Raw genomic sequence first — 17,423 nt, forward strand, 5'->3', positions numbered from 1 at the left:
TTAACGCTCTTCCTTATTCAAACGAAACCTTCCAGCAGACTTTAGTCAGTTTATTCTGAGCGATGGCGTCGCATTTGTGAAAAATTGGTTTGTACCCCCAATTACACCCTCATTTTATTTCTAAAAAATTTAAAAAGATGATTTTGACTCTAAATATGTCAGAATGCATATGTCATCTTTTAACAACAAGATGATTTTTTTTTCAACAGACGATCCATTACTTGAAGGTAATCCAAAGATCAATCTATTCGTCAACCTAGTTCTAACTGATATGATCAGCAACACAACCTTCCTGTTGTCAGCTTCTATCTACACTTTGAATTCCTATTGAGCCAATTTCTGATTAAGATGCACATCAAGACCTCCTTAGCACAGTAAAATAAATTTTGATGTTTTTATTGAAACTCATTAATATAACAATCTTTAATTTGATGTTTTAACACAAAAAATCAAAAAAATCAAATATTAAAAAAGAAATAAAGGAATGAATAAAATTTGAAATTGTGAAAAATGGTTTAAAATGAACTTTCTCGCTCTATTTGACACTTTACTAATTTCACACCATCATCACCAATATCAGTTATTTCATTATAACCTTTGATAGCTTGATTATATCTCCATACAGCTTTCCGCTCTTTCTCCGCTTGTACACCTCTAAAATGAACAATGTCATAGATATTTATCATCCTGTTTGCTCAACCACCTGTAGTGTCTTTCTTAGCCTAATAATTTGTCCTTAGACAAGATCGGTAATGTGGGAGAATTAATTAAGTGTGGTCACAATCTGCAAATTTAACTGTTATTATTTCCCTTTAACCGTGATACTAATTTTCTTTACTGCCTTACAACAGTCTACCGAAAGTTCCACAAGAGCTCTGCAACAAATTATGGACTATTGTCCAATATTACCATCATAGACATGTAGACTTTTAAATACGTTATATTCATTGTTTTAAGCATGTTCCTTTACGAACGGTGCGATGATTATTTAGATGATCATTATCATCGTACCGATGCTAAAGGAACATTGGTTTTAAGGGAATTTGAGTCGATACGAAACCAGTGAAATCAAAATATAAACTTACGATATTGTTCTCTGTAAACGATCTATTTTTAATAAAGCAAAGTCCAATTGATGTTGTACTTTCCAGTATTCTATATCACAAGCTCTATTTTCACATCTATATTTCACATAATATGGTTCTATATCTCTCACTGTATTTTTTCTCATTAATGGTTGACCCATAGCCTAGAAATACAAAAAGTTTTTACAACTCAATTATCACATTATAACTTACCAGAAATGGCCATATTTTTTTCAAAACAGGAATTCCCCAAAAATAACTTGAAAATAACAAATGCCTATTAAAATATCCGAAAACAGCAATTCATTATTCGCTACAGAGTAATCTGCAGTACCACACAGTTGACATTGAAGGCGGTTCTCAGTAGCATATTACGGTGGGGCGCAAAAACGAAAAATGCCAAAATCGCGATCCCCGCCTTCTTAGATTGGAAATGTTTTCCAGGAGAGGGCCCACCTGACCCACCAACCGCCACTATTACCCTCTAAAATCCAAAACGGGGACCAACGCGTTGATCACTCAAAACTAATGGAGGAGGTGGGAGCCTCCTGAGACTCGGGTAAAAATAATGGCAGATTGATTTAATGGGGGTCAACTGTCGAGGTTGAGATTCAAAAGTCACGGAGAGTTCTATACCACGAAATTGGTGCCTACAAAAATCATATTTTAAAATTTTGCTAGAAATGAATCGGGGATATAAACCAATTTTCTAGGGGGCATATTTCCCCCTGTACCACCACTAGCGCCACCACCTACTTACATAACTCATAAGTGAAAAGAATCCTCTATCATTGGCCTTCTGTAGATTCTGACGTCCACACCGGAAGTAGAAATGTTCTAGAATATGTAGCAAGGTTCCGACGGCTATTCCACAGGCTAGCAGAATAAAGGCACTGGTAAAGTTTAATATCCCTAGCGTATGACTAGACACTGTTTTACCACTGAAACTACTTTTAGTGACTCCAGTCCCGGGTTTCTGTTTCACCTGACAGGCACCTTTTAACCAAAATCGTTTTAATCTCTCCATCTCACCTGTAAAGTAGAATGGATTATATGGACACTGGAGATTAAAATGTTCATATAGCTATAATTAGGTATAATTGGCCCATAGCCAAGGGGTTCCCCAGACTTCACAGAATCCTGTTTCCAGGCTTCCAATGGACGTCCTCGGCAGCAATAAAGATAGCAATAACTCTATAGAGAGCACCACTGTAACAATTCACAAAACTTTCCGGGAGGGGACGGGGGTTCTTAAACTGCCCCCCACGCCCCCCTCCTAGAAGTTTTTGGCTGGGTACGGGCCTGACGCACAGTACAGTAAGCTCTACCCAAACGCAATATTTGTGCAAATACAATATGTTATAAAATTACTTTAATAAAAGCAATTCTTAGCAGGCTTATACTTAATCTAATGTTACAGGAATCTTAAACTCTGCAATACAATGAAGACTTCTACGATCATTTTGAAATGTATCTCTCATGGTATATATGTAAATGTGAAATGAAACCATACCTTCCTCTTCTAGTTGTAAAAGAACCATATTCACTTTCTGGATCCATTTGGAATTTTTGGGGAAGCCGATACCATAGCCGGTCATAGCATACCAATTACCAACAGTTCTTAATCTACATCCTTTATCTCTGCCAGCTTCATATTCCAACACTGTAGCGTCGTAGATAAAAGCATGGATTTTTCTGCAATAAAATTACTAAAATTCAGTGATCACGAAAAGGTCTTCGATAACACGCTTTACTAGATGGGTCCGATGTCCTACAACACTTTTTATGTATCTTTAATGAAACATACAATAAAAGTCTAAATCCAAAGAGAAAATAGTTTTGTCAGACTGAGATGTACTCTTATCTTGATCATATGGGCACTGGGGACCGAAGGAAACCCACTGGTCCAATCGCTAAACAAAACAGCTCAGTCCATTCCTGTTTAGCGGTTTTTGGTACCGGCTTACAAGCACTTCCGGTGATTTAGATCAATTAAAAACATATCTGTCGCCATGGTTCCATTGTCGATTGACCGATCACGTGTTGGTGGATCAATCAAACCTCTAACATATTATTGTATTTCATATGCAATTCTATTTGATGAAATATATTTCGAATATACGTACTGGCTTTTAACTGACTGGATTGCAGTAGCTACAGACGACTGGTTATACTTTCTCATATATCTCCACATATCATAATGATTCTTCTTAATATTACTATCAGTTATACCTTGTGATATGGTACCAAATTTAAACGGTGGTTTTAATGATTGAGGGTTCTGAAGCTGAAACACAAAGTAAAGAAATTCAAAGCCGTAAGTACAAATTTTAATCTAAAACAAGGCTACTCAATTCCAAAATTGTACGTTAACTGATATCCATTCAACATCTGATGACGCTAAAAAATGAGCAGAAATAGTCAATTCCTTACTGAAATGGGACAGACTACCATATTCCTCCCGAGAACATCAATGACAAAAACATTATCATCAGCTGTCATAACAATAACTCAAAACAAAGATACTAATTCGTGTTAGACAACAGCAGTTTAAAAACCTAATATGTTTGATTTCTATTTTGAAGCAAAGAAACACTTCAACTCCAATTAGCAGATAATATGATATGAAATCAGTAATTGGAATTATTCTACTGAAAAATAGCTCCACTAATAAACTTTAACAATGGTTCCACGTTCCTTAAAATCATAAAACACATTAATCAAACTAACTAGCCAATTTGCTTTCTTGTTCCTTGGAGACATGTTTGACTGATTACCAACATTTCTTTCTCGTTATATCAGGTACGATCTACTGATTAATTTATTTTTGATCAAATTTTCTTCAAAATATCAAATTTCTACAGAGACTAATTGTCTCTCTTCTTTAGTAGTCGTCAATAATGTGTTGAAACTTTGAAAACTCCAGATGACACTTTATATTAAATTTATAAACCACCATATAGATATTGACTTAATCCATATGATATACAAACTGGCTTTCTTTCAAAATATTGTCTTCCCGTTGTAAACCAATCAAGAAATTTCAAGTAGACTGACACGTATCCACCATTAATATTTTTTTGCAATACTGCATAAATATACATCATCGCTTGCCAGACAATGTAACATATGCTCATACTTTGTATCGAAGAAAAACTTTTGTCTATATTGAGTTTCACAATCAATCCTCGACTCGGTTTAACTAAGTATAGTTAACATTGCATAAGGAAATACATAAGCAAGAAAATACTTACCCTCCAATCTCCTATTCCTGACAAATCATAAAATTCTTCCTTGGTTATCATAAAGGCAGCTAGATTAGCAGTGTAACTGGCTAGAAACACCAAGGCAAATAGCGCCCACAAATTGGCTAAAAATCGACTGGAAACACTTCGCGGAGTATCTGTAGAAACAGCCGCACTTAATAACATTGCCCATATTAACCAAAATGAACGAAACAGGGAAAATTTATGATCTGAAAAAGAAAATGAATAATGATTTTCGAAATACTCTCAGTCACAGTCAGGTGTTCCATCGGGGTAAGCATGTCCTGCAATACTCGCCATATTTCTACAAATTAAAGTATAGTAGATATATCTGATATGGTATAAAGATGTTTAACCGTGCTATTTAGGTGGATGGTTCCTTTTATATTGAATGGTATGCAGACAAACTGTATATTATGTAATTCCACCGATGGTTAACGTAGAGAAATATATGTTCTGCTAAGAGCAATGTATCTATTTGTATTAATGTAGTACCACAAGTATTATTTGTGACAGTAAAATAATCTCATTATTACTAGTTAGACTGAATTCTCTAGAGTTATATAGTCACTGACTCACTTTTATTATATTGTTTAGTTGAGGTGCTTGTCTATCTCCTTATTTCAACTTTGTGATCTCCGCACAAATTACTACCAGAACGATTACGTGAGTCTGTTACACCATGAAAATCGCACCCATCTAACCTATAAATTTAACTACCCCTTAACGCACCACGAGGTGAAGTCATACAACGACTTAGATGTGATAAGCGCAGTATATCGTGCAAAAGGAGCATGTCACACAAATGGAATGCGATTAGTCTTGCAAGATAAGTAGCTTCTAAAACTTGTATTTTAAAAAGATTTTGATCAATAAATCCATGTCGGCGTATCCACGTCTCCAGTATAGATTATGTCAATAATTGTTGAACTAAACTCCCACCAGAATATATAAGGACATTAGCTTCCAGATATGTTAAAAAATAATAATACAGAACAAACCTCTAGACGATACCCGTCCTCTATCTAAACCATTGGGACTCAACCATTCAAAGACAAATATACTGATACCAGTAGCATGTACACTGAATACTAAAATCAATCCCCATGATGGGTAGTCATAAGGTTCTGAAATATAATGATTTAAAAGTTAATACAATTTTCTGCTAGTAAAAAGAGGTATCACTTCTATGATGGAGCTTTCTGGTGTTAGATAGTTCCATCTCCGAGGGATTCATCATCCCATAGCAGCTTTATAGCTATGATTTTAATCAACAACCAGTTTGCTTGTGGCACATTAAACAACGTCTTCACAATGTCAAGATATTACGAGTTTCGTCTTATACCTTGACTGTAATAGCCACCTTTCGTGTATTACGGAATGCAGTGATTTGATTTGATTGCACTCTTGAGAATACAGTCAATGGGAACCCTCGACATAAATACTTTCAATATTATGGCTTATGGTTTGCAGACTTTCTGTCGGGGGCTCTCATTGGCTGTATTCGGTAGTGTACAATTCAATCAAGAAAGAAGACTATTGCAGTCAAGGTATAAGACAAAGTTAGTAATAGCTTGGCATTGTGAAGATGATGCAAAAGACATTCACTAGGACTTGCGTTGATTTTAGTAGGGCTCGTCAGGATCGACAGGGCAAAATAAAAAGTATTGATAATCTCTTTAAAAATGTTATGTACATGTACATTCTATAACTAATGAAATAAATGTTGCCAATATGTACTGAATAAAAAAAGTCATAACCAATTAGCGATATTCAGATTGATAAAACTTTTAAATATGAAATGCGACCGTGTCTATAATTATCGCAGGAAAATCAATGTTACATCATCGCAGTGGTGCTTTTGAATCAAAAAAATAAATCCATATATTATTCAATAATTGCCACCATAGACAATTAACTTTAATGTATACCGAATAATTTCTCACAGACTATACCGAAATTCAGGACAGTGTGTCAATTTCCTCACAGAGAGAACGATCAGATAAAACCCTGACCGAATAAAGCTTTATAATTTCACCAAATAGATCTATTCATCTTGAAACGAAAAAAGGTTGTGTTTCCAAAACCGTAGTTATAAGCCTCTGTCCTTCATTTAATCCCTTTCAAGATTAATCCCGGGATTAGGAAGGCCACAAAATTATGTTCTTACCAAGAAAGGCTTTAGGTGAAATAGCGCCTTCTCTAATAGAAACTATTATAGTTATACCGGTTTCTAAATATGGAACAGAGAAAGCTACTTGAGTATTCCTATCGGGGGAGATCTTAAAGGCAGTGACGACCATATCAGCTTTCTGATCCGTTAAAACCTTCACTAATCCGTTCCATTCTTTATTCACATCCTGTAACACATAATAATAGCCTTTGGGTAATATAGTGCAGTATGTTCAAACATGATGAAAGATGAAAAAGCCTATATAGGATTTTTAAGGTAATTCTAACCACGTATTATAATCCAGTGGTTTTTTGCCGAACAAGAAAAAAGTTGATGGTGATTTAGCATTAAAACCCATATAATGTATCCAAAAGGTGACAGAAACAACTACACATGAGATCTCCTTCCCGCAAAACTAAAACGTTATTTAATGACTAATCTAATTAAAGCACAGTTGTAGATATTTCGCTCTTACCATCAATATAGCAGAACATAAACAAAAAGAAAGATTGAGCTATTTTGATGGAAATGTCAATATTAACTATGTGGATGCTGAAAGCTGGAGATGATAGTGATGAATTTTGGATCTATTTTACTGATTTCGAATTAAATGTTCCGAACTATTATTTCCTATATTCATATAAGTTATCAGCTGTATTTTGTATTACCAGAAGAGACAATATTGATGGCTTATTTCATGGAGTATAAAATATGGAAAATACACGAGGGATGCGCTAGTCGAAATTATACATCAATAAAGTAACACATTAGTTTATTATTACAGTCTCAATTCAGGGTAGAATGTATTAGTTTAAAGGATATTTGTCCATATGTGTCTAATGCTATCAGGTATAATTTGATTTTGTTCAATGCATCCCAAATAAAACTTTCATATTCGCTTGTATAATATGATGGTAATTCAGTTAGTCTTATTCTAGTTGATGCTATTGAGTCAATATCTTTATCAATTTAAAGTAAAGAGCCGAACAAAAAGAACCGAATTAAATTTAAATTTAATAAACAAAGGAAATAAAATGATATAAACAATTTTGGGATATTAATTGCAGAATTGGTCATGGATATATGTGTATCAGTTAGTATTGTGGTTGTGTTTTTGAATGATAACCAATTTACAAAACCCCTACTCTGAAGCTGACAATAGCCGACCAAAGAAATACAATAATGAACGTGGAAGGTACCGCTGTTGATACAGACCATACTAACCACCCAGTGAATCCACTTTTGTATTTTTTAGCTTTTACTTTTAATGTAACCACTTCCAATGACGACCGTCTTAAACATTCATTCTAATAACCCTTTGACCTAACCTGTTAACCTCTGCTTTACGTATTGAGATTTTGCCACAAAATCTCAGCCTCGGAGTCATGAAGAATGAAGACATTTGATTGGTCATTATAACTGACCCACTCTGAATCTGTCAACAACGTTTTTTCGATATACATACATGCTTTACATGACAATAAAGTTATAATAATGCTTACCTCTGCTCCCCATTCTCCGTCCTCTACCTCGAATAAATCAAAATCAAAGTTAAGATCTTGGCTCAATCTGACCAGTAGATCTATAGACAGACCAGAACAACAAACATTAATAGTTCCATCACCTACTCTGAAACATCAGAACAAAGTAAATGATTTGTATAGGAAGCCTTATCCGAATCTGAAAAAAAATTTCAAGATGAAACAGAATCCGATTGCTGAAATGATTCATCTTGACACATCAACGAGTCCATTCTTTTTTCTTCCTATCTGTTTTTCAAAAAACAATATCACATTCAGATATATATTTGTATTCCGTGAAACGCAATCCTTTATTTTGAAACCGAAAACCATCGAAATGCTCTTTAAACCTTCTCGTTGATCCTTTATCAATATCAGCAACTCATGCCGAATGCAAACCTATATAAAATAACAGCAATATAACTTGGAACGTGCACTTCACAATCAAACAATCCAATAAAAGACTATTTGTCTCTTGTACTGTTAGCTTTACACTATCATCTATCAATCGGATCATCTGTATCTTCTATCCAACTTAACATGCAATATCTGAAGAAGCAGCCATTCCGATATCTGCTTACCTGTGTTTAAAGGCATCTCGTGGATAAATTCTACAAGTAACAGCGTGAGGACCACATCCTTCCTCGGGCATCTTATTGTAATTTACATATGGTTCTTCTTTCAACGTTGCTATTCTAAGATACGCTCTGGAAGGTTTACCCAGTGGTGGTGATAGAGCTTCTCCCATCCATGTAATACTTCTCATAGTTAACCCTGTTGAGCTGCTCCACTTTCCCACCTTAAAAGTACAGCATGCATGAAGTGGCCATATACTACTACATGTTCCGAGATCCAAAGCACTCGTTTCTTTGAACCTATCGCATATTCTCTATGCTTTGGACTCATCATATATTCTCTATGCTATGGACCCATGACATATTATCTATACCTTGAAAGTAATAAACGTGCACTTTAAGTATCCAAAACGTTTTAAAAATAAACGTTTATATAAGTATAGATCATGCTTCTGTAGGTATCGATGTAAAAAAAAATACCTCATGAGCTATGTAGACTCTATATGATAATCAATTCTCAAAATGAAGGAATGGAAGAATAAAAGAATATTTTTAATAACAGGTACATCCCATTTTATAAAAAAAAACTACAAAATATTTTTGAAATCCATTTAAGGTTTAATATTCCAATGAAAGAATCTGACTTCTCTTACCTCTATCCATTTATGATTGGCAACCTTCTCCTGTTTTTGTAAGTTAATAATTTTGAAGGCTGATTGCTGTAGAACTCCTTTGTCATTGAACTTGATTGGCTTAGGGAAGCGGATGTTCACTCTTTTTAGATACCTGAAATCATAAATTTAAAAAACAACCATGTCGTATCGTGGCTATCGTATAATTTGTATAAAGCTGTGATGAGATTTGAAATATAAGTTGTGTCTCAGTCGTATATCTTTTTTCAACAAGGCGCCAATACTAAATATAAACGTGACCTGTTTTTACTCTCTCAATTAATCTTCACTTTCTCGGATCTTAACTTTCTCCTTTCCCCTCGCTTCGTAATGGACGAGAAATCGAAAGTAATGGCCACAGTCAACTTCAATAATAAAATTTTATATTCAGTTTTCAACCCTACCTATACAGCACATCACCACCTTTCCAGTATAAACTACCAGTTGTATTACAGGAATGCTGTAAAGGTTGTAACTGTAGTTGAGTTTTCACCACGTCTCTAGCTAGATTGTTTAAAGCCTGAGCCCAAACATCAACAGACATCTTCAATACTGACTCCATAGCTGTTTTACCATACCCATCTTCATAGAATATTCCTACCAAATATTACATATTTATGTTAAAAACGTCTATATTAAGCTGAAGTCTAATTAAAAGGATTGTACAGAGGCTTTCTAAATTTTTGATTTCTATAAAGAACACCGATCATCAATTTGCATCATTCCAATTTTTAATCAGACGTCTGTGGCTCCTGTGGTTCCTTAAAGTGATAAAGTATATTTTTTAATAATTTCCTTTGAATACCTCTTTACAATCCCTTTAAAGGTTAAAATATGCACACTGCTAACTCTCATGAATCAGTGAAATTTTTTCATTTTTTTACCATATTGATCACTTCCAGCATAAAATAAACCAATCACATCAATATGTGTCAATAACCGAACCAAGGCAATATGGATTAACCCGATAATGGTTGATATATGCTATAACCGTGGTATTATATCATCAAAAGGATCAATCAAGAGATAAACTATTAGTCAAAGAGACACCAGATTTCACCAATGATCTGTTTTACCATTATTCATGTCAATAACAGGCATTATAAACTATTATATATGCTACTTCTATAGCTTCATCTCATACACATATCACTTCCTATATCATTATATTCATCATTTTTAAAAGGAGATAGTTATTTTCCTATCATAAATAACTGGGGAAATGTTGTTTTTTTGCAGATTTCTATTCCATATTTTGAAATATTAATATCATGGAAGGAAGGATTTAAACTGAATGCTGTTTTGCAATTAAGATCAGACTGTCTTGGACACAATTATAACTAAACATTATTCATAAAATAAGGCTTTTTCTATTAATTTCAGAGCCGTTACTGCATTAAGGCAATGTGACAAATGCCTCATGCAATATTTTAAAATAAATCCTTTTTTTTTAACAAAAACTAAAAATATGAATATGATATCTGCTAAAACATCGTTTTATTTAATTGATGGCTATGGTTAATGTTTCAAGTCTACCAGAAACATTGAGATGTAAGACCAACTGACTGCAAAGACAACATGATTTTTGCCCTTAGAAAAAAGACCCTAGTTTGTAGTTAGGGCCCTGGACCTCACATGAAAAAAAACAACAACAGAAAAATTGATAGAACCATGTAAAGATGATATTATATTAACACATTTCTTGTTAGTAAGAAGATATCACGAGAAAATGAGAAGTGTTAAAATACAACTATATAAATTTAATTACTTTACGACATAATGAATGCAAATTGTGTATCAGGTTAGTTTCATGTCATAAAATGAAAAAAAAAACTATAGAAAATTCCACTTAAAATTCTACTGACAATCATTTTTGTTACAGTAATTGACACAAAAAAGAAAATTGCGTGGAAGTACTTCCACTACCAATTACATGGAAATCATAATGAATACAATTTTCTAACGGACAAACATCAAGTAGCCTATTCTTAGTTAATTCAAGTAGTTTTTTGGTGTAAAAAATTTCTCACCAAATGTCTCACAAAACATTTATCACCCTATCCTTTAGCACCTCCCACCGCTTTCACACTCTACCAACTCACTCTCTGCCTTCCACCTTTCAACGCTTCTGACACCTCCCAATGCTTCTGACATCTCCCAATGCTTCTGACACCTCCCAATGCTTCTGACATCTCTCAATGCTTCTGACACCTCCCAAGGCTTCTGACATATCTCAATGCTTCTGACATCTCTCAATGCTTCTGACACTTCTCAATGCTTCTGGCACCTCTCAATGCTTCTGACACCTCCCAATGCTTCTGACATATCTCAATGCTTCTGACACCTCCCAAGGCTTCTGACACCTCCCAAGGCTTCTGACATCTCTCAATGCTTCTGACACCTCCCAAGGCTTCTGACATATCTCAATGCTTCTGACACCTCCAAATGCTTCTGACATCTCTCAATGCTTCTGACACCTCTCAATGCTTCTGGCACCTCTCAATGCTTCTGACACCTCCCAATGCTTCTGACATATCTCAATGCTTCTGACACCTCCCAAGGCTTCTGACACCCCCCAATGCTTCTGACAACTCCCAAGGCTTCTGACATCTCTCAATGCTTCTGACACCTCCCAATGCTTCTGACATCTCTCAATGCTTCTGACACCTCCCAATGCTTCTGACACCTCCCAATGCTTCTGACATCTCTCAATGCTTCTGACACCTCCCAATGCTTCTGACTCCTCTCAATGCTTCTGACACCTCCCAATGCTTCTGACATCTCCCAAGGCTTCTGACACCTCCAAACGGTTCTGACACCTCACAATGCTTCTGACACCTCCCAATGCTTCTGACATCTCTCAATGCTTCTGACACCTCCCAATGCTTCTGACACCTCTCAATGCTTCTGACACCTCCCAATGCTTCTGACATCTCTCAATGCTTCTGACACCTCCCAATGCTTCTGACACCTTCCAAGGCTTCTGACACCTCCCAAGGATTCTGACATCTCCCAATGCTTCTGACACCCCTCAAGGCTTCTGACACCTCCCAATGCTTCTGACATCTCTCAATGTTTCTGACATCTCCCAGCGCTTCTGACACCTCCCAACGCTTCTGACATCTCCAAACGCTTCTGGCACCTCCTAACGCTTCTGACATCTCCCAATGCCTCTGACATCTCCCAACGCTTCTGACATCTCCCAATGCATCTGACATCTCCCAGCGCTTCTGATACCGCTCAACGCTTCTGGCACCTCCCAATGCTTCTGACATCTCCCAACGCTTCTGACATCTCCCAATGCTTCTGACACCTCTCAATGCTTCTGACATCTCCCAATGCCTCTGACATCTCCCAACGCTTCTGACATCCCCAAACGCTTCTGGCACCTCCAGACGCTTCTGGCACCTCCCAACGCTTCTGACATCTCCAAACGCTTCTGACATCTCCTAACGCTTCTGACATCTCCCAATGCCTCTGACATCTCCCAACGCTTCTGACATCTCCAAACGCTTCTGGCACCTCCAAACGCTTCTGGCACCTCCCAACGTTTCTGACATATCCAAATGCTTCTGACATCTCCTAACGCTTCTGACATCTCCCAACGGTTCTGACACCTTCCAAGGCTTCTGACATCTCCCAATGCTTCTGACATCTCCCAATGCTTCTGACATCTCCCAATGCTTCTGACATCTGCAAACGCTTCTGACATCTCCCAACGCTTCTGACATCTCCAAACGCTTCTGACACCTCCAAACGCTTCTGGCACCTCCCAACGCTTCTGATATCTCCCAACGCTTCTGACATCTCCTAACCCTTCTGACATCTCCTAACGCTTCTGACATCTCGTAGTTTTACTCTCCTTATAACATCTACAGATTTTAATTCACACCTCGAACAACTCCAACTATCTTTCTGTTTCCAACTCTGTCCAAAGCTTCCAACCAAAATAGATTTGCTGAAAATATCTACACCTAAGGTTTTGGAATCTTATATAGAATATGTTATCGATTATTTCAGACAATAAAAACAAATTATATTCTAATCTTTCACACTAACTTTTTATTATAGAACAGTTCAAGTTTCTTCACTTTTGTAAGAAAAATATGTTGATATACTGTATATTTTAAAGACACTAAAAGACAAAATTGTTTTCTGATCAACATCCAGTGTGTGATTTCTTGTCTCAGTTGTTTTGATTACGGGTGCTTTCAGATACCAATGTCTTACATGACAGGCATGTTAAAACGAAACTATTATATAGATATAATCTAGATACTGGATAAAATCAGATGGAAGATGGATTTTACTTACCCAGTAGTCCCAGTGGATATCCTCTAGGAGCAATCATTCCACTGTTTTTGGGTATTGATTCAAGGGTCAGAATCCAAGCATATTCCTCGCTTACCAATCCCAATTCATCGGCTATTTCCAAGATTGTGGATGTTTCTTTGCTGTAATAATAAACAGTAGATATAGTTAAAACATATTGATAAGAGAGATAATCGAGTAATGTTTGGCTTTTGGGTGTTTCGCATACGAAACTAGAATCACAGCACTAACTAAGATGACCGCCATGTAGAAGTCGTGAAAACGCAAACTCGATCTGCTGTTAAAAACCAGTAACGTTCCGACGTGCGGTAATTTCATTTGTGGCCAACTATTATTTCTATTTTAGAACTACCAGTTGTTAGGAATTTGTGCTTCAAGCAAGTGAAACTTAATGGGAAACTATGACACCATTGTTAAAACATGAAATTCAATACATGTAATATACTTTTACCTTTTACCATGAAACAATATTATTCTGGTATCTGTTTCCTTTAAGTCAGATAGTTTGGCTTTAATAGCACTCGTCGTCATATTGTTTATTTTAACTTCACAGATAATTCTATATCTGAAATATACAAAAAATATTACTCATTGAAAACATCCATAAGGCTTCAATTTTAGAGCTTTTAAATTAACACTATAAAACTACAGTTTGGCTGTCAAAGCGTCATGTGAAATTATAGAGATGACTGCCATGTTGAAATAGCTTGGAACACAATGTATTTCATATTGAAAATCGTGAAAAAACCTAATTGGTTTATGCTACAACAAAGAACTTAGAGTAAATGTCATCCTTTCTATGCTAATTATTCTCACAAAACCTTTTTAGCACAAATTGGAAAAGAGTTTTTTTCAAAGAAAGTACACGAAAAATAATATTGTAAATCATCGTTAAAACAATGTTCCGTTATAAAAATATATAATATTCTCGAAAGTGTTGAATGGCTAGTTGTATTGAATTGTGATCGGTTGATATATATCCGTTTCAAGTTCTAGATGCCAACTGTAATCTCATATGAATTTAAATAATCCAAAATAAAGTTTACCGGGAAATTCTGAAACTAGATTTGAAAATATGTGGACCGTTATAAATGCAACGTTTACGAATGTTATTTTAGCTTCGAGCTCTTGAGTCCTTGTCCATGTGCGTTATTGAATTTAAGCCCCACTATAATATATAATTGAGGGATACGACATGCTCACTATTCTGGATCACTTATACCGTTCTGCGACTGAGCACGTCATCTCGACATCTCTTTCGAAGAGTCACAAAGCGATATTTTTTATTTGGTATATTATTTTTATTTATCTGAGAAAAAAAAAACTACAAGTCCATTTTGCCATAGTCTTTCTGGTCCATGAAACACAGAATGCATTATGACGTGACTCAACTCATCTGTGCCTAACCCGAGATAGAAGTCTATCCACTGATTAATCAGAGAAAACATTGATTGTAGTCTCCTAGACATCATTAATCTTCTTTAAACAATACAAGATGATGTAAGAAAATTACATGTTCTTTTACCAGAATCAAAATGTCCTAAATTCAACTAGATAATTTCTGATCCAGTAGTTCTCCACACATGTTACAGAATAATTGCAATATAAGAGATCTCCACCTCGTATTAATTTGGCCTTGATAATTGCGTACATGTGATTAAGGGGAGAAGGTAGGTCCATAAAGGTTTTGGGCCATCTTGAGCCAACTCACTCGTCGCTTTCATGTGTATGATACCTTGATGGGATTAAGGTAATCAGCGTTCACTACAAGAACGACCAACATAACAGTACATCAGTTATCATTGAACAGACTAATACTCCAAGCATCGTCGGGCTTCGACAAGGGATCCGATATCTTTTCCTTGTTTAAAATTGTCTATTTACATAATGACTGTAGAGAGTATATTGTATAATTACTGTACAGAAGTTATATTATGTAAGGGAATAACCCTGAATGTTACCTGAATTTTGATGATCGACTCTGTCTGACTAACTGTCTGATAGAAGTAATAAAGTCTATAGAACCAGTATGTTGAGTTGTTACAATTGAGATATCGGACCAGTTATACCGTTGTAAAATACTAAATATTGCTTGAGTCTGGAGTGATATACTAGGTGATAATAATAACATGTTGCCATCTTCATCCTGCAACAACAGAAACATCAAATCTAAATTGTGTTCCAGAAGATAATTACTGTTGCCACATAATGGTAACTTTTGACGTTTTGATGGCTTTCTCCAAAAATAATTACACAGGTTTAGTGTACAAGCTGCTGTTTTGAAAATTAATTCTCCTGCATAATTTGAATCCATCTACAGCTGGGGAACAGAAATGAAAAAGGAAGATGACTTTGCAAGTGAAGTACAGTGGTGTATTAAAAGTCCACTGCGGTTATATTAACCCTGTGAAGCACCAGCCGTGAGAAAACCAACAGCAAAGTTCTAACATCAACATTAAAATAAAAGATATAGTAATTTCCTTTGTAGTCTTTGGAACCGGAAGTGGCTTATGACAGTGAATCGGAATGTTTAGGAAGTTGTCTGAAAGCAACTATAATGTTGCACAATAAAGTTAATACGATATCTTTTGTATATTTAGTTATATAAAACATAATACTCGACTTAGTGGCGCCAGGCTCATATTTTAAAGAATACCGCCAACAGTTCTATGTTTTCACATTTTTTTTGTTCCAGTGTGAAAAGTCCAACATATCCTAATGGCAGATTTTCATGATTTATGAAACGAGAATATTGACAGCATGACAGGAGTTCATCTAATGATATAGGCAAGTGTTTCGAATATTAAACGTATCGTGAGTATATTTGATTTCCTCTTGAATTTTAAGTGAGCGAAATAACAGTACAGGGGTTAAAATGAATTAATCTACTTACCAATGATGTAATATCGGGATCCCAGGAAAGTAAGGGAACACCTAGATAGTTAGTTAGTATATTAATATAAGTATTCTGTGACGGGTTATTTAAATGATAATAGGGATTATTGATATGTAATAAAACAGGAAACTGATTATTTAATATTTCATTACACATTAACTTTAATATCACATCAGTTTTATCCTCGTATTTTAACAACACCACTTTAGACGATGGTTGAAACACTGTTCTGATAGTACTCAATCTCCGATTATTGTTGACCGTCTTGAAAACCATTCCTTGAAGATATTTGGTGTAGTCGCGATCACTTCGTAGATGTATGACCGCAAAAAGTTTAGTACTTATCAATTGGCCATCCACAGAAAGTCCATTCAACATCAACACATAAATTGAAAGGAAAAATCCAATTATATCCATCTTTGAGTAGTCTGATTATCGCGACATTAGCACATTCTGAGAGAGAAAATAAAACGAAAGATATAAACCAAGGTGTCGCTATAAGTCTTTGATCAAACATTAACCGTCACCATTTTTTCAGTTCAAAGACATTATTTAATCCAGAATTCAATTTATATCTAATAAAACTAAACTCATCAAGTTTTTATCTAATATCTCCAGTTTATTTCATTCAAGGGTGTATAGATAGTAGCACTATAAAGCAACACGAAATACTGAAATCTATCTCTTAGATCTATTTAATTCCAGTATAACATGTATCGCTCAATTGATCTCCATTTGCTTCAAACTTCTCCACGATGTGATTCTACAGCACTGTTAGACCATTAATGTTATTGGTACAATACACTATTGGTTGTTTCCCTTCGGGTTATGACTTGTCAAATCCAATTACCAGCATCATAAGACATTGATAGCAGAATATCCAATTGCAGCACTTTGATGTCATT

At 35.4% G+C, this 17,423-nt stretch overlaps 1 protein-coding gene across 1 annotated transcript; it reads right to left on the reverse strand.

The window, feature by feature from the left end:
• Window positions 1-1,081: 1,081 nt before the first annotated feature.
• Window positions 1,082-16,794, reverse strand: LOTGIDRAFT_107328 (hypothetical protein; the record flags this gene model as incomplete). Its single annotated transcript, XM_009063883.1, has 14 exons — window positions 1,082-1,249; window positions 1,846-2,112; window positions 2,594-2,780; window positions 3,212-3,372; window positions 4,340-4,560; window positions 5,353-5,478; window positions 6,522-6,711; window positions 8,027-8,153; window positions 8,626-8,843; window positions 9,273-9,405; window positions 9,695-9,887; window positions 13,605-13,834; window positions 15,584-15,761; window positions 16,488-16,794. 14 exons carry the CDS (start codon window positions 16,792-16,794, stop codon window positions 1,082-1,084), a joined length of 2,706 nt encoding a protein of 901 aa, XP_009062131.1.
• Between the last annotated feature and the right edge of the window lie 629 nt (window positions 16,795-17,423).

This window comes from Lottia gigantea (genome assembly GCF_000327385.1).
Source record: "Lottia gigantea unplaced genomic scaffold LOTGIsca_6, whole genome shotgun sequence".
NCBI lineage: Eukaryota > Metazoa > Mollusca > Gastropoda > Lottiidae > Lottia > Lottia gigantea.